At 39.5% G+C, this 26615-nt stretch overlaps 2 protein-coding genes across 2 annotated transcripts in view; both read right to left on the bottom strand.

The window, feature by feature from the left end:
- LOC126377588 (uncharacterized) overlaps positions 1-26615 on the bottom strand; it is a 448572-nt gene that overhangs the window by 299948 nt on the left and 122009 nt on the right. The window lies entirely within an intron of this gene.
- LOC126377626 (uncharacterized) overlaps positions 6350-26615 on the bottom strand; it is a 154881-nt gene continuing 134615 nt past the window's right edge. Inside the window, exons 9-16 of the mRNA XM_050025471.1 lie at positions 23550-23932; positions 22607-22809; positions 20735-20887; positions 20132-20387; positions 14735-14804; positions 8376-8464; positions 7375-7435; positions 6350-6480 (exon numbers count right to left, since the gene is read on the bottom strand). Coding sequence (XP_049881428.1) covers positions 6350-6480; positions 7375-7435; positions 8376-8464; positions 14735-14804; positions 20132-20387; positions 20735-20887; positions 22607-22809; positions 23550-23932 — 1346 coding nt within the window. The remainder of the gene's footprint in view (positions 6481-7374; positions 7436-8375; positions 8465-14734; positions 14805-20131; positions 20388-20734; positions 20888-22606; positions 22810-23549; positions 23933-26615) is intronic.

The following is a 26615-nucleotide window of genomic DNA, read 5'->3' as shown; positions in this document are numbered from 1 at the left end:
AACCATGTCACCTAATGAATAAAGATATTTTTAACTTTTGGCTTGACTTTTGACGGATCTATCTACGCTACTCAAAGTTGGCTAGACCATTACAGACGGCGATACGACTCACCACCAATTACATTGGTTTAACAGAAATCTCGATAAGATAGATAGATAAAATACTTTATTGAGCACAATGGACACAAAATACAGAGATAAGGTGTGGTTACTTAGTTTATCTTGCGATGTATATACCTCTGGCTACCTCAGTTTGGATATAGTCGTGAGCTTACGCTACGGTAGAGGGATTACAAAATTAAACACGGTGTATAAATAACTTATTCTAAGTTTAATTTTGTGATTTTCTTCAACAGACGGTCTCTCTTGATCTGTCTAGCTGATCTCCTTCCTCTTGTGGTCCTCTTGTCTCGGGATGGTGAGACAGACGATCGGTTCGGTGGGTGTTGCCAGTCTGGACACCTGAAAAACAAATTATTTTAGAATATTAAAAGCCTATAAGTTACTTATCGTCGCTTTATAAGCGATTTTTTGAAAAAATCACATTTAGCAAACTCTGCACGACAATCAGCTATCTATGTGGATTGATGTCGTACGGGTATTAGTCAAAGCCCTAAAAACATAACAACTTATATACGTCCCACTGCTGGGCACAGGCCTCCCCTCAATCAACCGGAGGGAGCATGGAGCATACTCCACCACGCTGCTTCACTGCGGGTTGGTGAAGGTGTTTTTACGGCTAATAGCCGAGACCAACGGGTCCGAAGCACAGATTCAACTTATTTTTCAGACAATCACGTGATTCAAGCCTGTAAAGTCCTTACCAAATAAAGGACAGTCTCACAAAGTAATTTCGACAATGTCCCCATCGGGAATCGAATCAGATCGTGAGCCTTACGCTCTAACCGCTAGACCACGGAGGTTGTTAAAGTAAATAATATATTTTTTAATTTATTTTCTTAGGATTGAATACGCTTTTTTTTCTAAGTAATATTTACTTACCTATAATAAAAGCAAAGTCTTTAACAAAAACCATACAATCGTTGGTACGTGATGTAGTACTATAATCAATGATGTTCTTATGGACGTTGCCGAGTCCGATTCGTCGTCGGAGTGTGTGGAGTCGTCCTCTTCGGAGGACATATTCACGCTCGTGGAGGGCCGTAAGGGAAAACGAGCCCGCCGTCACCGCGAATCTGAGCCTGCTAAGGTCCAGAAGACGTCCTCGGGAACGTCGATTCCCTCTTCCATCCCCGAGGCCCGTAAGGCCCCTTCCAGCCCTTCTAAGGCTCTCAATTGTAAGAGTGCCATCAGCGGCACTCAAGTACAAAAAGGTCCCACCCCTCCGCCCTTGTATATGAGGGACAAAAATAGGTGGAACGAAGTCTCCCTTCGGGCGAAAGAGGAGAACATCGTAATCACCAGCGCCCGCACGACCCAAGATGGGATCAAAATTCAAGTCCCGTCATCTTCTGAGCATAGAAAGCTCACTACAATTCTGAAAGGTAGAGGAATACAATTCCATACCTACGCCCTCCCGGAGGAACGTATCCTCCGTATCATCATAAAGGGAATCCCTAAGGAGTGGGAAACCACTCTTGTTAAGGAGGACCTTGTTAACAACGGTTTTCCGGTGCTTGAGGTGCACCGTATGCATCGCGGTCGTGGCCAGGTCCCGTATGACATGGTCACAGTCATATTAGAAAGGACGGATGAGGGCAAGAAGATCTTCAACCTGAAGACTTGTTGCGGTCTATCTGGCCTTAAAGTCGAAACTCCCCATAAGGGAGGCCCCCCAACGCAGTGTCATAGATGCCAACTTTACGGGCATTCTAGTAGGCATTGCCATGCCAAGCCTAGGTGCGTAAAGTGCCTAGGGGATCACGCTACCTCGGATTGCCTTAGAGGCAAAAACGAGGTAGAACCCCCTAGCTGTGTGCTGTGTGGTCAGCAAGGTCATCCTGCGAACTATCGCGGATGCACCAAGGCTCCACGCACCCACCACAAGGTAGCCCAACGAAGGGCAGCCCGCGCTGCAGCTTCCCAACCCGGTCCCACTAAAGCCCATATGGCCCCTTCCTCGCACTCTACTCGCGATTTCCCGGCTCTGCCACTCACGCAGACCAAACTCGCGCCGCAGCGTCCATCCGCATGGACTCGTCCCCCGGCAATCGTCCGACCCACAAATCCGCCCCGCGCCCAACCTAGTAGCAATTTAGGTATTCCTGCAGCCTCTCTCGCGCCTCGTCCGGTTCCTGCGATGGCCCCTCAGGCCTCTGCATTTCCTGTCAATCAGTTTAGGGAATTTAGTATTCTCTTTAAGTCGGCCCTTAGTCAACTTGACAGTTTATTAGACTCCCTGTCCCAATTTAAAGCCTAATAATGGATTGTACGAATAAAAGTAGAGTCAAACCGCGTTCCCTTACAATAGGTTTTTTCAATGCTGATGGTATCTTAGGTCAACGTGCAGAGATTCACGAGTTTGTAAAACATCATCAGGTAGATATTTTATTAGTGCAGGAATCTTTCCTCAAACCCTCTAACCGCGACCCCAAGATGGCAAATTATAATCTAGTGCGAAACGACAGGACCTGTGCGCCCAAAGGGGGCACTCTCATTTTTTATAAAAAGTCACTTCACTGTATCCCCATAGACCCACCTGACCTCACTGACATTGAGGCTTCGATCTGTCGAGTAGGCATGACAGGACATCAGCCGATCACATTAGTGTCGGCTTATCTATCTCCTAATAACTCTAAGAGGTTACTTAGAAGTGACCTCGAAGCCCTCTTTAATCTCAGTAATTCAGTCATAATTGCAGGCGATCTTAACGCTAAACATCTTTCTTGGAGTTGCTTAACAACAAACACAAGAGGCAGGGTATTAGAAACTCTAGCCGAGCCCCTCTATTATGATATAATAACACCATTGCAGCCCACTAGATATCCCCCTGACTTGAACCACAGACCAGAAATACTCGACTTGGCGCTTCTAAAGAACATAAACTTACGTTTATGTTCTATAGAAGTACTACACGAGTTACAATCCGACCACCGACCTGTTATATTAAAACTAGGCTCCCGTTTAGACGCCCCTGATAATCCAGCACCCCCTAAGACAGTGCTGGACTGGGAGAAGGTGGCCGAAGGCCTCCAGTCTTCCAGTTCAGTGTACTTAGATAGTATCCCAGTAGAAATAACCTCCTTAGAGGAGGCCTCGACAGCTATTAACTCCCTCACGGATCACGTGAGGTCGGTTTTGAACGAAAGTTCAAAACAGGTTCCGGAGATGGAAGACCATCGCTGGAAACTGCCTACCGACATCCGTGATCTGCTAACGGAGAAAAACGCAGCCACCCGCGCATATGATTCCAATCGCACCGAGGAATGTCGCCGTCATTTGCGTCTCTTGCAGCATACTGTAAGAAAACGTATAAAGGACATGCGACAGAATCGGTGGGATAATCTTTTGAGCGGCATTGAGCCCCACCACCAGGCCATCTGGCAGCTGTCTAGGTCTCTTCAAAAGGATACGGTTGTTCCTACTCCCCCTCTCAATAGGCCTAACCAACCCCCCGCTTTCGACGATGACGAAAAAGCCGAATGCCTTGCCGACAGTCTCGAAGCCCAATGCTCGCCCAGCACTCTCCCTATCGATCGTAGGCACCTCTCGACGGTGAACTCTGAAGTTCAGCGTAGGGCTTCTGTACCTCCCACCGATCCTCCTCTTCCACAGGTAACTGAGGAAGAGGTCCTAGGTATTATCAAAAGATTTCATACCCGAAAAGCCCCTGGCTCAGACGGTATCACGAATCGTGTCCTTAAAAACTTCGGTGCTCCCCTCATCTGCTTACTAACGGCAATATTCAACGTCGCCTTGAGCAACTGCGTCTTTCCACAGCAGTGGAAAGAAGCAATTGTAATTGGTATACCAAAGCCTGGGAAACCTAAAAACGAACCTTCGAGTTACCGCCCCATAAGTCTCCTCAATTCCATGGGGAAGGTTTATGAGCGGCTCATATTTGCTAGATTACGGGACTACGCCGAATCCAATAGTCTTATTCCACCAGAGCAGTTTGGTTTTAGAACCAAACACTCCTGCGTTCAACAAGTGCACCGTATTGTTGAACATATATCTAGTAGATTAAACTTAAAAAAACCTGTCGCTACGGGAGCGCTCTTCTTCGATGTGGCGAAAGCGTTCGACAAAGTCTGGCACAACGGCTTGATCTACAAGCTTTATTCACTGGGAGTGCCAGACCGTCTCGTGCACATCATACGAGACTTCCTCTCAAATCGAACCTTTCGCTACCGCGTGGAGGGGACGCTCTCGTCACCGCACCCGATACATGCCGGAGTCCCACAAGGCTCCGTCCTCTCCCCTTTACTATTTTCATTATATACTAGTGACATTCCCAAATCCCCTAATACCGAATTAGCTTTATTTGCGGATGATACAGCCATCTATTCTTCGTGCCGTGGTCGAGTTATGATGACCGGAATCCTCCAACGCGCGGCCAATGCCTTGGGCAAGTGGTTTCGCAAATGGAGAATCGAGGTAAACCCGGAGAAAAGTGCAGCGGTGTACTTTTCAAAGGGCTATTATAACACGCCACGGTCACGCCGTCAACTTAAAGTCATCACGATGTTTGGCAAGCCGATCCCTTGGGAGGAGCAAGTCAAATATCTCGGCGTAGTCTTAGATAGACGTCTTACTTTCAAGGCCCATATCAAACGAGTGCGCGATCGCGCCGCGTTTGTAATGGGCCGTCTTCATTGTCTCCTTAACAAGCGAAGTAAATTGTCCCTTAGGAATAAGGTGAAAATCTACACGACTTGCATCCGTCCGATCATGACCTATGCAGGGGTAGTTTTCGCTCACGCGAGCCCCTCTCAAATTCACCGTCTACAAGTAATACAAAATCGTTTCATGCGGAAAGCCACGGGAGCTCCGTGGTTCCTTCGCAATGAAAATCTGCACATTGACCTAGGTCTGCCAACCATTGCCCAATGGCTCAAATTAGCTTCCAAACGTTTTTTCGATTCTGCTCCGCACCACCCAAATCCCCTGGTAGTTGCGGCTTCCGAGTACATTCCGCTTAGGGACGGTACTGAAAAGTATCGGCGTCCGAAGGACGTAATATACGATCCCGACGACCCGATTACTCTAGCCATAGAGGCAGCCAATCAGCTCGCGACACCAAACACTTCAGGTCCCCGATACCGACCCCGCCGGCGTGGTCGACGATTTCCCTCATTCAGCGCTTATCGCTATCGACCCACTAGGGTCGATTAATTCTTTCAAATATTTTTCCTCTCAGACGACGCCCTGAGCCGAGGTTCGCGCCCAACTGGGCACCCTCAGGCCTGTTGTCTTAAACGTTGTACCGGGTGAGAGCCTTCAGCGCTCCCCATTTGTCCGGCCAAGTAGTTAATGCCATCTGCGGCAAATCTACAATAAGTCACGTCAAAAAAAAAAAAAAAAAAAAAAAAAAAAAAAAAAAAAAAAAAAAAAAAAAAACTATAATCAATGTTTTTCCTCAACGTGTTTGAAGGCTGTTTCCAATCCTACTGGCGGGTTTTACCGTTAGTGCCGTGATTGTAATATCAAATCTCATTTTGTGACGATTACATTTAGGTAGGTATAATAATTTTTCCTCATTTTTCACGCAATCATCATGGTGTAAGGTGGTGGTGTGTAAGGAATTGTAAAATTTCGCATTCTTCTTCTATCGTGTGGATTGTGAGGTGGATTACCAACCCCATCAACCCTGGTATCAGGGATTATTACTGAGCCGCCATACGCCCCCGACATGACTCATGTAACGACTACGTACTTACATCAGTAAATAATAACCGGGATCATCTTACTTTCGTATTAAACAGGATATTTGCAATACATTAACTTAACATAACTAATTAAGTAACATGATCCATAAATCCGGGACACTCTCTCTACAATGTGTAGTTTAGGTGATTGACATAATATACATTATTTTTTTGTCTTAACACGTTCAACGCCACGCAAAAAAGTTGGTTGTTTCATTCAAGCCATGGAGGACACCCGCGTGCGACGTTATCAATTTTGTTTTTCTCGCAAATTAACCATAGTTTTTAATTCTTAGTGCAAATATACATAATATACATATTTCTCAACAATTACGAGTATAATTCAACTTTGTAAAATAATACGGAAATCATGATTTTGCATGTGGGCCGCGTGGCGTTGAACGTGTTAAGTATTGTTTTTTTAAGTCAATTCAAGTTTGTTAATGTGGCGTCCAATATGGAAACAAATGTTTTTCCTTTCTTTCTTTCTGAACTAGTCTATTGTACCTGTTCTGCAATACTTACTTCTCAATGTCTGGTAGGCTCTTTCCTTTGCAACGCGCCTCCCATCTCGACCAGTACTTGAACCCCTCCAGCTCGAATACCTTCATAGCACAGCTGGCGTCATCCTTTATGTCTTCATCCAGTAAGGCTGCGACGAGAAACAAAATAAGTTTATTCGCCTTTTGGTTGTCTGGAAGAAATCGCTTTAAGCGATAAGGCCGCCATTTACCTTGTACCTAGTTAAGAGTCTTTTGTAATTATTTCTATTTATTTTGGTGCATTAAAGTATATTTGTATAAATACGACTAAAAAAGTGGAAAGTCTCCAAAGACCAAAAGAAGAGAAGATTTGTCCAAACAAATCGGGATCGCTGACGGCTTTCATGATCATTTTTAACCTAACCTACCCTGAACATTTGACTACCTATCTAACCTTCCAACTCGCGAATGGAAAACAAGACATCATGCCTGAGTATACAGAGGCGGGCGCGTACTAATATGTACTAATATGTATACACTTTGAAATCATGTCACATTAACTTTTTTGACAAATTAAACCTTAAGTCTTATTAAATGTGAAATATGATAGTGCGACAGGGTTTTTAAGTGGTTACATGATATTGCTCATGAATGTACATCGCTTCGGGGAGGTTAAAAAGGCCACGTCAAAGCCATTCTAAAAAGCAATATTGCTATTTGACACTAGTTTGCATTACGCATTTACTGTATGTATTGGCGCATATGCGCCAATATTAAATTGCAATATTGTTTTTTTAGACGAATTGCTTTGATGTGGGGTTTTAACCCCCCTGATCATTGTCTGAGAAAATTAAGTCCCAGAGAAACGACCTGGAGTAGGCGATGCAGTACCTACGAATGAGCATAGACATGATTCTCGGTCGCTTTATACAAAAACGCCACTTGATTATGTAGAATTGTCATCTCCATAGAACCCCTCTTCTTCCGACGATGGTCTTCTCTATCTCTACCAGACCTCTGTCTGGTCTCCTCTGGATAAAAAAAATGCCATGGTGGAGACTCACCTTCACATGAAATGTCACATTTGCCTCCCTTGCGACCTTCCTTGCACCACTCACTTCCTATCTGAAACCAAATAGCCAATAATGTTAACGTAAAAATATTTTGCTATTTATTTATACAACTTACAATCACAATATAATATTGATTGTATACGAGAGCCGTGGTAGCCCAGTTGGTAGAACGCTTGCCTCTCACTTTGAGGTCGCAGTTTCGAATCCAGCACAGGCTTAAACCAATGAATTTGTTTCCGAATTCATGTTTGGATCAAGGTGAAGGAAAACATCGTGAGGACACCCACATTTCCGAGACATGCATTTTCGGAGGTATGTGACCTAACCTGTATTGGGATGGTTTTCCATTCGCGGGTTGAAAAGTTAGACAATGCTAGCTGTCAGTTTTGAGCATACCTGGTCTTCTTATACCATGGTTATTTCCCACGGTTGTGCCCAGTTAATGACAATAGGCTCGCTCTCTATTAGGGCGCTTACAAAAAAGCGACAACATGTTTTGACGACGACGGTTTCGACCAGTCGTCACTGGTCTGTAAGCGCACTTATAAAGGCTACGCGGAAAGTATAAGGCACTGTCCGAGTAGATATATACTCATCACTAATTTAAGAGCCAAGCTCTTATCGGTGTAACATTCTCCATTCTTGTCTATAAAAAACCAATTCCTAGATATCTAATTCTAGATCATCATCACCAGCCCACTAACGTCCCCACTGCTGGGGCACGGGCCTTCCCTATGGATGGATAGGGAGATCGGGCCTTAAACCACCACGCGGGCCCAGTGCGGATTGGTGGTTATTAACGACTGCTAATGTAGCCGGGACCAACGGCTTAACGTGCCTTCCGAAGCACGGAGGAGCTCGAGATGAAAACTTTTTTTTTGTGGTCACCCATCCTGTTACCGGCCTTTGCAAAAGTTGCTTAACTTCAACAATCGCAGACCGAGCGCGTTTACCGCTGCGCCACCGAGCTCCTCCTAATTCTAGATATATACCTGGAATAATCCATAATATTTCCTCCTGGTAGACTTGCTGACAAATGCCGATGTATTTCTTTCGCTTTCCTGCTCTATGAGGCAGACCCCTGGAAACGGAAAGTAGGCCGATATTTATTAACAGTACAACATTTATTACCTACCACTTTGGTCTAACAGAGCTCGGGGAGGTGTGGGTACTTCGTTCATCTTACGATAGATGTACTTCTGACTACCCCAATTGGGATATAGTCGTGAGTTTATGTTATTTATTAACAGTCTCCATGATTTAGTAATAGAGCGCACACCTTTCCCTTTAATATTTAAAAACCCAACAACTCCAAGACAACTACAACACACGACATAGACAAGTATCTATATCCACATTACAAAAGAAATCTTTGTACAACATTCCAACTTGCAACTCTCAGCTGTTAAGTACGTTCGATTTTCCTTCTCTTCATCACAAAAACTCACGAAAGAAATACATAGTTTGTTTGTGATATTTCTTAATATGAGTCTAACTTTCGAAATGTGGGTATATGAACCATCATTCAAAGAACCCGGGATATCAATAACAGTACGTCAATCATGCTAAAAGCAGACGCGTGTTCCAAGTTTTTTCATTCAACTAAGTTTGGTCACAGTTTGGTCACAGTTTGGCAAAAGTTCCAATGTTCAGCGATGTCGGTTCACTCAGGTGTGACGATGTTACCATGGTAACGACCTTATGACCTTCGATTTTGATAAGTTCCTGTTTGTTCAAAGTGTTGGGCGGAAATATTGATGTATAATAATAATGTTACTTTAGGCGGAAATGTGTAGATGATTTTTCCCGTAATGGAATAAACTACTTACTTTAGTATACAGGTGATAGTGACACTGTTGGAATTGACTACTTGACAATAGCAACAATAAAATATGAAATATGTCGGATATGGTAGTTTATCATACATAACATAATTTTTTTCGGGAATCGAACCCAGAACCTCCGGATCGTGAGCCCAACGCTCAACCACTGGACCACGGAGGTCGTTGTTTTTTTATTCTTATCGCAAATGTCAGAGTTGTATAATAATAATTCATTATCCTACTTGACGACTGAAATTAAAGTGAAAATTTTCCTAGAGCCATTTCTCTGTATTTACATTACGTTCACGATAAACAGATATGTCCATTTCGTTGAAATATTTATCAAACAGACTGTCACAATGTTTATTTTTAAGATAATATTCGTATTTAAGAGATATAAATGTTTAATAAGTATTATTTAACGGAATACGTAAATGTCAGGGATATATTTAATATTGCTTTGTGATGCATAACATGTAATAACAGACGATAAATAAGTGCTATTGCATGCTATATATACTTAAAATATATACTTAAAGTGCTATAAATAATAATATTTATGCACTAGGTAAATGTATATGTAATTACGTATGTATATATGTAATGTATGTATTTATGGCATTCGGTCTTACGAATTTCTTTTTAAATCCAAATCCCATTGTTTATCTATTGTGTCTGGAAATCTCGAAAATCTGAAGGTTAAAGCGATTTTTCTGCTGGACTAAGTAGGAGTAAAATCACAGGCATTAATACACAATTTGGTATCTTTTCAAATTAACTTTTTGAACGAATTGAACTGTGAATCTCACTAAATGTCAAATATATTAGCGCGACAGGGTTCTGAAGTGGATACATGATTATGTGGATACGTAATTGTTAAAATCATAAATCACGAGTTTTTTACCTATTGAATCAATTTGGTTTAATCTAAGTGTATATTATATACTACTTAAATTAAACTGATTTTCGAAATACAACATGAATCAACTACAAAACTAGAAAGAAAAAAATAGGAGCCAACAATAACACAACAAATACTCGTAACTTAAATATACTTGGTGTTATTATAACCTTGACTTACTTACACTTTAGTCGCCATTCATTGAGCACATCATGGCTCAAACAATAGCTAGATTGCGTGACATAACCATTACAAACAACTAGCAATGTCTACATGGGTTATACGCGACGCGACAAAGTATCGCGGCGGGTTTTCCGTTAGACGTAGCAAATGCTGTCTACGTTCAGAACAACGAAGCCCGCGATAACAGTCACGTCGCGCGCGATCTGCACCGGCACCGCATTCGCGCCATGCGCGGCCTAAATTTTATCAATGGCTCCAACCAATAGACGCAGCGAATGCTATCTACGCAGATGGACGTCGTTCGGCTATTGGTGGAAAACACTCGATATTATACGCGTCGCGCGCGGCGCGGCTGCTTTGCTGCTGGAGTAAACTTACATACGTATACTTGCCTAAAAGTTATTAAATAAATATCCATCTCATTAAATTGATATACAGTAGATAAGTATATTAGGAATTAACTCTGTATATTTTTGCATACTGTATACAATTTATATACAAAATGTTACTTATTCGTTAAATAATAATTTTAAACAGTACATTCAGTCATTAAATAACCCGCCCCTGAATGATCCTAGTGCAAAAGTGCCCATAACGTGCGGTGTTACCGCGCTGGATCGCAATAACTTTTGCTAGTCATCATCAGCCCATTAACGTCCCCACTGCTGGGGCACGGGCCTTCCCTATGGATGGATAGGGAGATCGGGCCCTAAACCATCACGCGGGTCCAGTGCGGATTGATGGTTATTAACGACTGCTAATGCAGCCGGGACCAACGGCTTAACGTGCCTTCCGAAACATGGAGGAGCTCGAGATGAAAACTTTTTTTTAGTGGTCACCCATCCTATGACCGGCCTTTGCGAAAGTTGCTTAACTTCAACAATTGCAGACCGAGCGCTAAACGCGCCACCGAGCTCCTCTAGCTACCTACCTACCTTTGCTAGTATTATTCCTTATTCTTTGCCTTTGCCTCAGCAACGAGTTGGAGCGAAAGTCACCTGTTTTCTCCCTGAGCCGGCGACTCCGATATTAGGATTCTGGTTCTACTCTGTTTTAAAAGTTACTAAATACAAAATGATCAGATAATTGTATATATAAATAGTGTATCGTGTTGGAAAGGACGAGGAAGTTGAACGCACTGCACGGTTTCTTTTACCTACTTACCACGGATAAGCCGCGACCCATGCTAAGCACGGCTGAGGCAGATCCTTTTTTTTTTTATTTTGGACGCCTCCACAATGGTGTAGTTTAGGTGATTGATATATTTTTAATTATTTGGTTTAGTGTTTTTCAAGTACTTAAAATAAATTATTTAAGTTTGTTAATGTGGCGTCTCATATAAAAATAAATGTTTTTTTTCTTTCTTTCATAAGCTGAAAGTACTTTTGAACCACAAAGTCTAGTCTTTCACAAAATATAAATACAAATATACTTTATTTCTTTATTTTTTATTTGTCGGTGTACGGACAAACCAAAGTTGGTTTTTGTTGCACCGTCAATTGTAAAAAAAATGTATTAAGTACTGTATTTATTTTTAATAAATAAATAAAATAAATAAATTGCACACAACATACAAAACAAGTTTTACATGAAACATACACGATAGATACAGTAGATCAAAAATATTCGTCGTTTTCCTATTTAGGTTGTAAAACGAATTTTATACAGGAAAATCCAAAGGGAAAATACATAAACGAATTGTTACATTGAATACAATGGTCAACTGAACAATAAATAATACGTGCCTATATAGCCAGTGTTACTATGTACATTACGTAAACACGGTCCGCGCATACAATTGATTTTAAATGAGATGTAACCATTTAAATAGAAGCAGATAAAATGTACCTATTGATTTGTAATTCAACTAAAACAATTATTGTAACCGTTTGAGGGTTTTTTGGGTACTTTTATGATTTTTTATTCTATTATAATACTTATTTTATTACTCGCTGTTACCCGCGACTTCGCGTGAAACCCTACTATTAAAACTATAGAAGTTTCATACAAACTTTACTACCATTTTTACCCCTTAAGGGTTGAATTTCGTAAAACCCGCCTTATTGTGCGGTCACACTCCGGACACTTCATACAAACAACCTCGTTTTACACAGACACTACACATTGACGTTATTGTACACGCGCAACTGTGTGTGTGACGTCTGCCATACGATTCAAGTCTAAACTATGTTCGAGGGGGGAGAGGTAAACTTAGCTCAGGCGCTGGTGGGGAGCGGAGAGTTGCCATTCTACACGCGTAGTATTATTTCTTATTCTATGGTGCGGTTTAAAAGGATGGAAGGATGATCGATGCAAAATTTAAGACTTCTAAAAAAAAATAACTGACCTATAGCTTGTATAAAACAATATATTTTAATCAAATTAACTAATTACCAAGCTCAAAACTTCCGGAAAATTTTCCTAGCCAATTCCTGTTTTGAACACCAATTACCGCTAAAAGTAAAAGTTGACTATAATTTTTGATCATATCAGTTTTTAAGACGCTGATACCAGAAGTTGTGTTGATAAACGAACTCTTAAAACAAATTCGACCTCTAAAAAAACAAATAAAAAACTACATTCAAATAATGGTCAGAGGAAATAAATAAGGTGTGTTATTATGAGAAATATTTAAAACAACACAATTTAAAAACAGATCTAATCAGATATCCAACTTTACGTACTTACGAATGCATGCAGATATGCTATTAACTACATTATGCAAGCCCCACACCTTCCGAGAAAACACACGTATTTTCCTTACTAGTTCAATGCACTTTGAAGGTTATCACATACATAAACCCATGCCTATTTACCATCGCGGTAAGCAGAGACTGTGACGTTCAATTTGCTTCGATCCAGACGCACATCTATTGCTTCCTCCGCGTTCATCAATCGTTTCATACACGCACGCGCACCTGTTCAGAGTGGATCATACTAAACTTTTTTCTAAGGACATCTCTAATGTGATCAATGTACCTACGTCCTTCTAGGTCTTCCTCTGCTTGCCCTACCAACAACTTTCGCCTCATATACCGCTAGGTTATAACCTGTTACCTACCATTATTGTCGTAACAGTAAATCATAGCATAAATGTTGTAGTCAAAATCCGATATGTAGCCATTCCGCGAATTGACTATGCTTAGTTTGACCAACGCTTTCGGGTCAACCCCGACATAGATTTTTATTTCAGCCTTTAATTGATGTATTTTTTACAAATACAATTTTTGCATCCAAAACAAACATTAATATAAACAATCAAGCAAAAATAAACAAAATAAAAAATAAGTAATTGTTTTTAGTAAAGCCACTTTGGTAGTCAAACGCCGAAATTGAAATAATTAGTTTTGTTTCGTTTAATTGCAATTATAAATGACTAATGGCCGCCGTAAAAACACCTCCACCGACTAAATTTATGATAATGAATTGTATTTCTAATACACATAGATACAAACTCACGCATATTTGCCAACGGAGTAAGCAGATACTATGGAATTCCATTTGCTTCAAAATTGTATTAGTTTTAGTCTTTGCCTAGTCTATCCTAAAAATAATTTTACTACTTCGGGGTTAAATCAACCTTAAGATAGACAAGTCAAACCGCGGAAGTTGATACATAAATACTATACAGCCCGCCCCACTACGCTACTCCACTGAGATTTAACGGAGAAAATATTAGTCTTTGAAAAGTTTTCGGCCACTTTTCCTTAATGGATGTTATCGGAAGCACACATTCATATTCCTGTATAATAACCTTCCTCTTAAATCACTCCATCTATTAACACTTTCAAGGACAAAACGTCTAATGACGTTCCGATTCCAAGGTGTCATACTATCTATTATGAACCATCAATATCCCATGGTCTCTGCCCGTGAAAGGGTTAAAAAAACCGCATCAAAATCCGTTGCGTAGTTTTAAAGATTTAAGCGTACATAGGGATATAGGTACAGAAAAAGCGACTTGTTTTATGTAGTGATAAATAATTAATTTATGTAATTAAATTTCATGAGTAAACTGAGAGATAGGAATTAGATAATTCGAAATTCAAATCAACAACACTATAGAACAAGACACGCGTTTATATTCCCTATTAAAACTTCTTCTAATTAATCTGAGATTATTTAGATCACTCTTATTGTGATCTTATCTTATCTAATCTAGCCTTTAGAGTGATCTTAATAAGTAATCAATAAATAATGTTAGCCTTACGCAATAATCAGATAATATTGCAATTGCATAAATAATATCAACTGCATTGTTTCTTTCGTAATTAATTTCTAAGTTGCGTCTGGCTTGGACTAAAAAAATAATTATATGATTTGATACCACTAACGTCCACCGTTCATAACGGCTTATACAGCACTCTATTAACTTAACCCATCATTTTTACGTATTTATCATCAATATTTGCCATTATCATTTCCGAAAAACTTTAAAACTTACAATTACTCAGGAACGTCCTTGGAAAATTGTTTTTCAGTAGTTCACGGGTCAGTTGGCACCGCGTGAACACCTTTGCTTGCACCAACGCGCATGATAGCGCGAAAAATAAAATGATTGTCACACGTCCGTCCCGCATCGTGTCTAGAATGATACTGTCGATTTTCGCGCTGATTTGCTGCGTCTGACATGCGTCTACGCGCCTTTTGACATTTCGTGGGTTTTTGTTGAATTGATAAAAAATATTAGAATAATATTAAAGTGATATAACCTAGGAACTTGTTTTCCTGTTATCAATGATTACATTTTTAGTAGTAGTATATTTTATTTAAATTGTGATATAAGAAATATATGTAATATTTATATTTCGGGTCACGATTATGGATTATGATAAATATAGGATGACTTCAATAAATTACCCTGCGTTAATAATGTTAACTTTAGATAACTCATGTTGGTAAATATTTCATGCGATATAATAATTATTAAAGTGACAAACATAATTAGAGTAATACAAAGTACATCTAAGGTTTCCCAAATATTTAGGTATATTGGTACATTCCTACATACTTAGTGAATTATGACATTAGATAGTGTTTATGGTTTTTTTTTTATCACGAGAGAAAATTGACGAGAACCGACGTAGAAAACTCGCTAAAGTTATTTTATTTCACCAAGATGACGTCCCCGCGTTACTATGCCGCGCGCTGAAGATGCTCTGTTTGAAATGATGGAAAATCTTTCATATTCACCGGACCTTCCTTCTAGTAGGATCTATCTATTTCCAAATTTAAAACAACATCATATAGGCCAGAAATTTGGACATAATGATGCGGTAATCACTGCGGTACGAGAATTTTTAAGGGATCAGAATGCAGAGTTTTATGTTAAGGATTGAACTTTGTAACATTGTTTTTATAAGAAAAAAAAAATAAAAAAATATAATTACCAAGTGTTTATACACTTGGTATATATTATCCTTTTTCTTAACATAAACGTCTATATAGTCATCTTTTAGGTATAAACCTAAAATACAAAAAAAAGAAAAAAATAAAGAATAGTGGCGTCATACTCACTCTCACTTTATATTGAACAGCCGTCGCATCCATATTTACATGAGTATAAGCTAATTCGTAATTATTTACAGCGGATAGAGCCATAAGTAACAGAAGAACTTGCAGCCACTTTTGATACAAAGTCCTGCGATAGATATGATGAACCGTATGGTTCATGTTATCAACCCGTTGCATCGTTGATGTTAGGACTCTGTCTCACTAGGATACGGTCGCGCCACCGTCAAAATGTTTGGAGTTGTTAGAACACTATACCAGGCGTCAACTGTATATATTTTGTTGACTGCAACACCTATCCTAGTAAGACAAGGTTCTAATGGCCCCATTATGTTAGAAAGGATACACAGTTTCTTAAGTATTGGTACATACATTCATAAAGTCACGCTTATTTCCCACCGGGGTAAGCAGAGTCTATAGAAATCCATTTGCTTCGATCCAGACATAGTTCTCTTGCTTCCTCCATATTCGTCGATTGTTTTATACAACCGGTTTAAAGTAGATCGTACAAAACCTTTTCTAACCCTTCTTTAGGACTTACCTCCAAGGGACATATAGAGCCATAAAAATAATGAAACATCACGTAATTTGTTAATTTTTTATTCAAGGAAAAAATGCGACTCATAAATTAATTATTTACACGGGTTTTAAACTAATTAAAGCAGAACCAAAGTTCCTTTAATTTACAGAATGGCGGATTAAAATAAAGCTAAATTTACCTAAAAAACGCTCGTTATAGAATTTCTGAAATATAAAAAAAAGTAAAAGGTCAAATGAAATATTTAATGATTAAATAAAACTTTAGCTTAAGCACACAGATGTAGCACCGCGTCCTTTCTGGGTCCATTATTTGTCATCACTAATTTAAGAGCCACGCTCTTGTCGGTGTAGCATTCTCCTTGCTATTTTAGGGAAAAACAAGGCAGTGGTTTCCCTCTTGCCTTCCGCCCCGCAGTACTCTGACGCGAGTGAAATGGCGCCCAGAGCAGTCTATTTCAAAGCCGTACTAGGACTCCTGTCCTCCGCCTCTGAATAGTACTGACAGTACAATCATGAGCAATATAATTTACCCACTTTAGGACTCTGTCGCACTAACATATTTGACATTTAGTGAAACTTACAGTTCAATTTGTCAAAAAAGTTAATGTGACATGGTACCAAAGTGTATACATATTAATGCTCGTGACCGTACATAGTAGTAGTAGCGCAATAGTGGTAGTAATAGTAGTAGTGACATTATTTGTGATTTTTTTTTAAATATTAGAGAAAAAAAAAACGAAAAAAATTAAAAGAAATCGAGTTGATGTCGTAGAAAATCGCGTGCGATCAATCAATGTGATTTTTCAAAAAAGCGCTTGATAACCACCAAACACTTTCTGGAAGGCGCCTATAATGTAGATTTTGAAAAATATTATTTAATACACCTAATTACCTATTCATCCATAAGGAAGGCCCGTGCCCCAGCAGTGGGGACGTTAATGGGCTGTTGACGATGACGACATCTAATACAAATATACATCTTGTATATTTTTATATTACTTAAAGAATTCATTTAACCTTTCACTCTACACAATTGTAATAACAAGGAAGTAACTATGTTACAATGACTTTATAACAATATCTATCGAAAATGAGAGCCTCACGTTAATATTATTATAGCGATTATTAAAATAATCTTCACAGAAGATATATTTAGTTTTAGTCGTATTAAACGGTTTAGTATCTAAGACATAATTTCAATCAGTCATTTTTAAGACTAATTTGTTTAGTATTTTATACTAATAATGAAATATATTACTTCATTTAAATATAGATATATCGAAATCGCTCTTAATTTAGTTTAGATAATCAATCGTTGTTAAGGTCTACACTGGATTTGGCAGCCTTCCTGAACAAAGTATTGACTGTTTGGAAATAAAACCTAATTACTTAATTAAGTTTATTTTACGTACAGAAGTACAAAGAAAAAGTTGTCCTTTATAACAGCAACAATTAACATAAAATAGAATTACGCTTCTATCCCTCTCCATTGGGGAAGCAGTAAGCATAGGTGTATAGTTTATGCACTCACTCCTCGCCGACTATGTTTCAAGTCCCATGTAATAGCGAGCCTATTGACATTATTCGCGCACAAATCCTGAAAACCACATCAAATCAATTATCTGTGACTCAAACATGAATTGAAAGTCATAAAGTCTAATTTTTATATTACGTCTATTTGTGGAAACCTATAATTGGCTCTTCTGTATCCTATATATTCTTTATACGTACGATCACGAGCATTAATATGTATACACTTTGGTACCATGTCACATTAACTTTTTTGGCAAATTGAACTGTAAGTCTCACTACATGACAAATATGTTAGTGCGACAAAGTCCTAAAGTGGGTACATTATATTGCTCATGATTGTACTATTATGTTTATAGTAGCTGTTGGTTTTGCGAAAAGTAAATAAATAAAGTCTATTGAAAAAGTGTATAATATTCCATTACTCTGATTTTGTTCTCAATACAACCTGTATATTTGTGTATATTTAGACAAAACATTACGTATGTTTAATCGTATCAGCATTTGCAATTGGAAACAGCAATAGAACTCACATAGAGCAGCAGAGCACTAAACTATAGCTATCTCTTTCTAAACACTAATGAAAGAGCAAGAAATCGGCTCCACACCATCAAAGTTTAAAGTCGTTTCCGCAACTGAATATTCTCCTTATCACACAAATGTAAACATTATTAACATAACATTCGCAGAATTCAATCTTAAGTATACTGTTAAACAGTCATGACTTTAGATAACTAAAATTAGCAAAGATAACAAGAACTTGGAATGAATCGTACGTTCGTTTATACCGTATCGGTAATTCCATATAAAAATAAAACATTCTATCGTTACCCACTTTTATCAAATAATAGATTTACCAATGACTTCATAAGTATAAACCCAATGAGTTTTCAAGGCCACGTTCCCCGAAAAATATAGATGACATTATAATGCCTTCATTTAGCGTCTAACTTCATGGATAACAGACATATTATGCATTTTTTGTCTTTGTTTTTGGTTATAAAAATGATGACCCTTGTTATTATTGTGATCAAAATAAAGAGAAGCAATATAGGTAGCAACATAATTCTATACGTAAGTACATATCTGATCTAATTATCAAACAACAAATATTTTCATATTCCTCTGCCATCATCATCATTCATTCATCACCAGCCCATTAACGTTCCTACTGTTGGGCACGGGCCTTCCCTATGGATGGATAGGGAGATCGCGCCTTAAACAACCACGCGGGCCCAGTGAGGATTGGTGGTTATTAACCTCTCATATGCCGAGATACCAGACACAATAGATTTTACATTGTGTCTGGTCGAGATCCGCGTTCCGGCGTTCGAAAGATTAAGGACTACTAATGCAGCCGGGACCAATGGCTTAACGTGCCTTCCGAAGCACGGAGGAGCTCAAGATGAACTTTTTTTTGTGGTCACCCATCCTATGACCGGCCTTTGCGAAAGTTGCTCAACTTCAACAATCGCAGACCGAGCGCGTTTACCGCTGCGCCACCGAGCTCCTCATTCCTCTTCCATTTCTCTGCCATTACATTATTTTTTGAATAATTATGTACACGAGCAATGAGAAAATAGGTAATTACCACGTTAAACCTGAACAGCGCCATCTATATATTTTTTGGAGAACGCAGTCTGGAAAGTTCCTCATTAAGAAATGATCCGTAGTAATTTACAACAGTATCAAGACTAACAAGATATTTGCTCATTTTATCGTATATTCCTCGAAACGTTAATAGAGGCTTGTACGACCAAATGTTCAAGTACATTATGACCTCAAATAGTGCTATAACTAAAGTCCACCAGACGAGTGAATAACAGACGTGACTTTATCTAACATAAACCAATCAAGTGTCAAAATTGAAAATAACTCTCGCTTAGAGCCCTCTCTATTAAATCCAATACAAGCACATTGTACCTTTAAGTCATGTTATAATAACATTTCACTGGAATTACAACTTCGAAGTAGCTGTAAGCATCACATAATTAGCTCTAGGACTTTCTTCTGGAACCGGCTCCTGCCTAAAACACCTATGATGCGTTTCAAACTCAGCTGGTTTCTTCAACATTTTCCTTACAAACCATACAAGGCCGATGACCACAACCATTAAACCAAGAGCCACTCCTACCAACGCAGTGTTCAAACTCTTAAATCCCGCTTTCATTTCCAAAGTCCCAATAGGTTCTAGAAATTGTGGGACGACGCAAATCGGTCGCGTTTCGTCGATTTTATAGTTCGATAAAGTCGCGCATACTTCATACGGCCCACGGATGAAGCCTTCCATGGATATCTCTAGGGTGGATTGACATGGAGAATCTTTCTGGGCTACTAAAGCTCCTCTAGAAAGTACGGCTACAACAACATAGCAGTTGCCGGAATATCTGGAGTCCACAGAAAGACGTTGAGAGCGAGGCAAGATGTACTGCGGCCGTGGTGGTGGTAGACCCATGAGAGATATAAGGACTGTCAGGACACCTTCACTGGTCACGTTTGACCGGACTTCTGAAACCCTGAAACAGAAAGAATTTGTATGTTATTTGACGGACATACTTATTTAACTACAGGGCCTTATTTTCTTAACTGGGCTATCCAGAAGTACATCCTCCATAAAACGAACTTAGTATCCACGCTTCATTGAGCTTTCTGTTAAACCAACGAGGTATCGCTGTCTATAACACACTTAAGTTCTTACATTAGTTAAAGTAACCGTGGTAAAGAAGTATACCTATATAAATAAGTGCGTATATAGCAGGTAGTCAGATTTCTTGATTTCTATAATAAACGCCATAGTAGTAACTTCTCAGAACCTGGTTATCATTAAAGATAAATTTCACATCAACTTTTTTCTCTTTCTTACCTTAAAGAGTTTATCTCTGGAGCAAGAGTGACAGCAACAGGTATCACGGTGGCAAACGTAGCTCGTTGTCGAACGATCTGAGGCTTGCCACAACCAAGCACTAGCGCTAAGGGATTGTCAGTGTTGTCCATCTCTTCTAGAGCAATACAGAACCTGAAGAATAAGAAGAATGTTTTATGATTAGAATTGTATCCAAAGGACGTAAAAACCAAGAGAGGGACTGAGTCCTTTCTAGCATGAACATAGTTGGTGAGGTGTGGTTCTCTACAGTGCGTTAGTGACACTGTAACAAAAACTTTGAAGGGTGATTCAGACCATGATTCTGAGTTGATTTCAAGCGGAATTTTCTGCTACAAAAGTCATCACGTTACTAATTTAAGAGCCACGCTCTTGTTGGTGTAGCATTCTCCGAGCTACTTTTTAGGGAAAAATAGGGCAGTGGTTTCCCTCTTGCCTTCCGCCCCGCAGTACTCTGTCTGACGCGAATGGGATGGCGTCCAGAGTAGTCTATTTCAAAGCCGTACTAGGACTAGGGTCCTTTTTACTCTGTGGATGAATATTTGAATTTGAGCTCACGATTCAATTGTTTTTTATACTTTTTGATTATTTTGTATTTTTAGAGTTGATTGTATTAGATTTTATTAGTTATCAAATATTCGTACACTACATGGTTGAGTGTAGAACTTTTATTGTGCAATGGAATATATTATTTAAATTAAATCTGTATTTACCACTCTAGAACCTACATACTCACTGTTGGGGGTATGGAGTATACTCCAACTCGCTTCTCCATTGCGGGTTGGTGGAAGTCAATACAATATACAACTAAACATTTTCCTATGACCTCTACCAGAGATAATTGGAAGATAAACTAATCAGACCCCTAAACGCCTGCCGATGAGTTTACTTAGGACTAGGCACTTATCTTTAATTTCTGATATTAACCCAACTCTCATACTAAAGTAAACTTACAAAAATAATGTAATGAAACTTATTACACGCGCTATAGCCTTAGTTCGTAACTCCAATATTATTTTTCAGTTCGTCAACAGAGACCGAAATCTGATTAAAAGTTAAAGTAAACATGACCGACCCTCTGAAGTTCGTAAGGGCATTAGAATAATATTGTCGAAATGGGTGACCCTTGAAACATTCGGGTCATTTTCATCTCAGTCAACAGAAATTACAGCCGAGATAATACTGGTATTAACGTTTACTGAGCTTTAAGGATTATTATGCAACAGCAAAACAGCATAATTAGTTGCAGAACACGTTAACGAGCGCTCGTTCTCGGTGCAAAAGTTAAGCGTCTCTTTCCAACTCGTGTGATTATTATATTTCACACTTTTTTATTAAGTACGAATAATCTTGTAAGGTTGCGTACAGATCTAGCGAGTGCACCATCAATACTCGCGAGCTCTTACTCGGTAAATTTTATAATTCGAGTAAGAACCCGGTATAAAATTTACGCTTACCTAGCAAATGCCTATTCACTCAAGCCTTGAAGACTCCCAGATTATGACGAGTTGGAAACAGACGACGGCAGATAGTTCCAGTCCTTTGCTGTTAGCATCAAAAAGGAAGAGGCAAAACATTTAGTGCGGACTGGTGGTACATCCCCAACATAAGGATGAAATGCCTGCCGACGTCTAGTTGTCCGCAGATGATGGAAGAATGGAGTGGGTGGAATTAACTCGTGAATTTTCTACTCGTGAACCCCTAATATGCTGCGCCAAGGCACAATATATCAGAAGACTCTTTTCTTGCGAAGTCCTACTATGGATATGTTGAACCGTACGGTGATATGTGATCAACACATCAAGTTCTATCGTGAAAGAACTTCACAAGCACAACAGATAAAGAATCACTTACGTATACAACTCCATCGGATCAATCTTCAGGCCTCGTAGCACCACATTCGCTGGTGCAGCGCGATGACACGCCACATGTTTCGGCAGACCTCCAGCTTTGGAGGCCGTTACTCCAGTACACCTGAACCGGTGAGTCGAAGGAGGGTCCAGTGTCCAGGATAAGTGGACCTCTTCCTCGTCGTACCACGCGTCGATCAGGCGGACCTGGTTAAAATGAAAGATGATGAGAAAATACGCGAATTAAAAAATATTATATGAGTTGAGGAGCTCGGTGGTGCAACGGTTAACGCGCTCGGTCTGCGATTGTTGAAGTAAAGCAACTTTCGCAAAGGCCGGTCATTGGATGGGTGACCACACAAAAAAGGTTTCATCTCGAGCTCCTCCGTGCTTCGGAAGGCACGTTAAGCCGTTGGTGCCGGCTGCATTAGCAGTCGTTAATAACCATCAATCCACACTGGGCCCGCGTGATGGTTTAAGGCCCGATCTCCCTACCCATCCATAGGGAAGGCCCGTGCCCCAGCAGTTGGGACGTTAATGGGCTGATGATAATGATGATGAAGTGTGTTAAGTTAGAAACTAAAATGTGGGTAATGAACAGTATGGTACTATAACAGAATCTTAAGTTTTTAAGCAGATTTTTCTTGCTTAATTTTATATTACCTAAAGCAGACTGTAATATTTAAGAACGTAATTACCACATTTTGTAAATAGATCTTTTAAGTACCTAGCCATACTAAATACAATGGGTAGATGTATTTTCTATCGGAAAGCTCGGTGAAGTATGGTCAATAAGTTCATGCTACGATGGATGTACTTCTGACTAACCCAATTGGCAATATAGTCCTGAGTCTATGTTTGAAAATGTTACATGTATTTTACTCGTTCTGATATTTTTGTATCCGTTTACGTTTAGACGCTTAACAAGTTTGCATAGAATCACTTACCTTAGCTTTTGAAATAGGCAAATCCTCATCTGATGGAACTTCCATTTCATCATCATACAGGTCATCATCTAATCCGTCTTGCTTGTCTTCATACAAATCTACATTGTCAACGGTATCTCTTTCCGTATTGGTTGTATCTGAGTCAACCGTATTTATCGCATTCAACATGACTTTGTTGAAGTCGTCTGTTTTGTCGATTCTCGTGTCGATGTGGTCGAAATCGTCGCAGAGTTTGTTCTTCGAGAGTCGAGAGAGCAAAGCACCTTCCAAGTGAGGAGGTGTGGCACAAACGGCAGCTGCTTTGTCCGCTTGGGAAAGGTTTTCGGCTTCGCGCAGCCATCTGGCAAAACCAGCCATCAAGCAGTCACAATTCAATGGGTTATCTGAAAAAGAGAAGTAAGCTTAGTAGGGTTTTTAGAGTTGCTGCATATCTTTTTTATCACAAGCAATAATCATCACTAATTTTATCGTTGTAGCATTCTCTTAGCATCTTTTTTAGGGAAAAATAGAGCAGTAGTTTCCCTCTTGCCTTCCGCCCCACAGTACTCTATCTAACGCGTTGTCAAACCACAAAACTAATTTAAAAGCCACGCTCTTCTCGGTGTAGCATTCTCCATTCTTGTTTATCAAAGGTCAATTTCTTCACTTCCTTATAAGACACGACGTTCACCTTCTCTTTAATCTGTTCTATGTAAGGTCTCACATACAAACAATATTAAAAAAACGTTAAATGTAAACAATGTCAATCTGGTGGTGTTTCATGGTGTGCAGAGTAAATATCTATTTGATATTATTATAATTTTATTATTTCCTTCTTTCTTTCTATATTAAACAAAAAAAATAGATACGAAATAATCACTTCCTTTGGTAAGGACTTTTCCATGTTTGAATCACTTGATTGTCTGAAAAAATAAGATGATTCCGTGCTACGGAGGGCACGTCAACCCGTTAGTCCCGGCTATTAACTGTAAAAACACCTCCACCAACCCGCAGTGAAGCAGCATGGTGGAGTATTCTTCATAACCCTTGATTGTAATCAATAGTCATCTAAGAAGCCAATTATTTCTGTCAAAACAACGGTAATCTATTTTTAACCCCCGACGCACACTAATGACACTAATGTGTTCTGGAACCACTGAGCTGGTCTGCTGTTATCGTACTTCTTTTCTGGTCGGGGGGTTTTAATATTTTTTTTTATCCTTCTGTATATTGTTAGGTTATTGGCTTGCCGTGCAGCCGTATGGTTTGGGCGATATTCTGATCATCTGTCGCCATAAATCAGTTGATATTCACATTAAAAACTTTTCACCTGACGTAAATTGTTTTATCTAAACTAATGAGGTCACTATAAGTCCTTGAACTTCAAGAGTCAAACACAATAACAAAACTGTAGAGGGACTCTCAAAGCCCGACCCTCTCACAACTTTACCCCTCTAAAGTTAAAATAGCTCAACTAGTTATTATACAACTGTATAATGTAAAAGTACAAAGTAAAAGTGACTAGTCACTGTTTGAAGTTTACGCGGTTATTATCATAATTAAATAAATTAAAACACATAATAACGGGTTCTTACAGCGTTTAAAGTAGGGATATGAGACTCCCAATATTTCGACACTGTTGACTGATGAGATTGGAGTGGAGTAGGAATATCGGGAGTCTCATATCCCTACTTTAAACGCGGTAAGAACCCGTTATTATGTGTTTTAATTATGACTAGTCACTGACGGTGAACTCGATCACATTTTTAATTTCATGACTTATTGTTAATTTGCCGCAGATGGCATTAACTACTTGGCTGGACAAATGGAGAGCGCTGAGGGCAACGAGCCTAATGTTCCCCAGCTGGGTGCGAATCGCGGTTTTTCAGCGGGCAGCGTCAAAGTTGTTTTTAAAGTAATACATATTTGTACTGGTACCACTGCTCTATTTTTCCTTAAAAAGTAGCTTGGAGAATGCTACAAGACAAAAGCGTGGCTGTTAAATTAGTGATGATTATTGCTTGTGATAAAAAGATATGCAGCAACTCTGAAAAAGATGGCGCGACGAGTTAGACCGCTTTTCGAAACGGTGGCACGAACAAGCTCGGGACAGGGAGGAGTGGAAGAAAGGAAGAGAGGCATTTGCCCTGCAGTGGGACATTGAGGGCTATTACTACTACTACTATAATGTTTCTAAACAATCCTCCATTTTGGAAATTTCCCTTGAACTGGTTCGTCACGGTATGTGATATAATGTTCGCTTCCCGCCTCCAACAAAGAACGGCGACGCTTCACAAAACGTTGAATCGACAAATACCTTCGAGACACATCGGCTTCACTATCAGTGAACAGTTAGTTTATTATATTCATGACTTACTAGCCGCCTGTCCCGGCTTTGCACGATTGGATGTTTATTTTTTAAGTGTAAATTTTAGTCATCATCATTATCAGCCGTACGACGCCCACTGCTGGGCATAGGCCTCCCCCAAGGATCTTCACGACGATCGGTCCTGCGCTGCTCGCATCCAGCGGCTTCACGCGTAAATTTTAGTAGGGTTTCCTAATTTAATCTAGTAATAAATAACCTAAATTACTCAGGGCTATGTAGCATTAATGGCTAATTGTTAATGGGCTGGTGATGATGATGTAGCATTCATTATACTGGTGAAATAGTTTTTGGAATTCGGTCCAGTATATTTTGAGTTTATTCAATACAAACAAAAATATAAATCTTTCCTCTTTAAAATATTAGAACTCTAAAGAAGTTTTAGGACGTATCAAATTGGAGATGTCTTAGAAAAGGTTTAGGACGTTCTACTCTGAAACGGCGTGCGTGTATGAAACGATTGAATGTGGAGGAAGCAAGAGAAGTGTGTCAGGATCGGAGCAAATGGAATTCCATAATCTCTGCTTACCACGGTGGAAAATAGGCGTGAATTTATGTACTTATGTAAGATTTTTTTACACATCTCTATCAACTGCGAGGGGTTATATACGCTGTTCTATTACGCGCTGGTAGAGGTGGTAGTGTTACAGTCAACCCAGTCGCCAGACTTGAACCGGCCAAACAAATTCTATACCTACGCC

Source organism: Pectinophora gossypiella, chromosome 23 (genome assembly GCF_024362695.1).
Source record: "Pectinophora gossypiella chromosome 23, ilPecGoss1.1, whole genome shotgun sequence".
NCBI classification, from domain to species: Eukaryota; Metazoa; Arthropoda; class Insecta; order Lepidoptera; family Gelechiidae; genus Pectinophora; species Pectinophora gossypiella.
The sequence above is the reverse complement of the archived record's forward strand: the minus strand, read 5'-3'. Positions and strand labels throughout refer to the sequence as shown.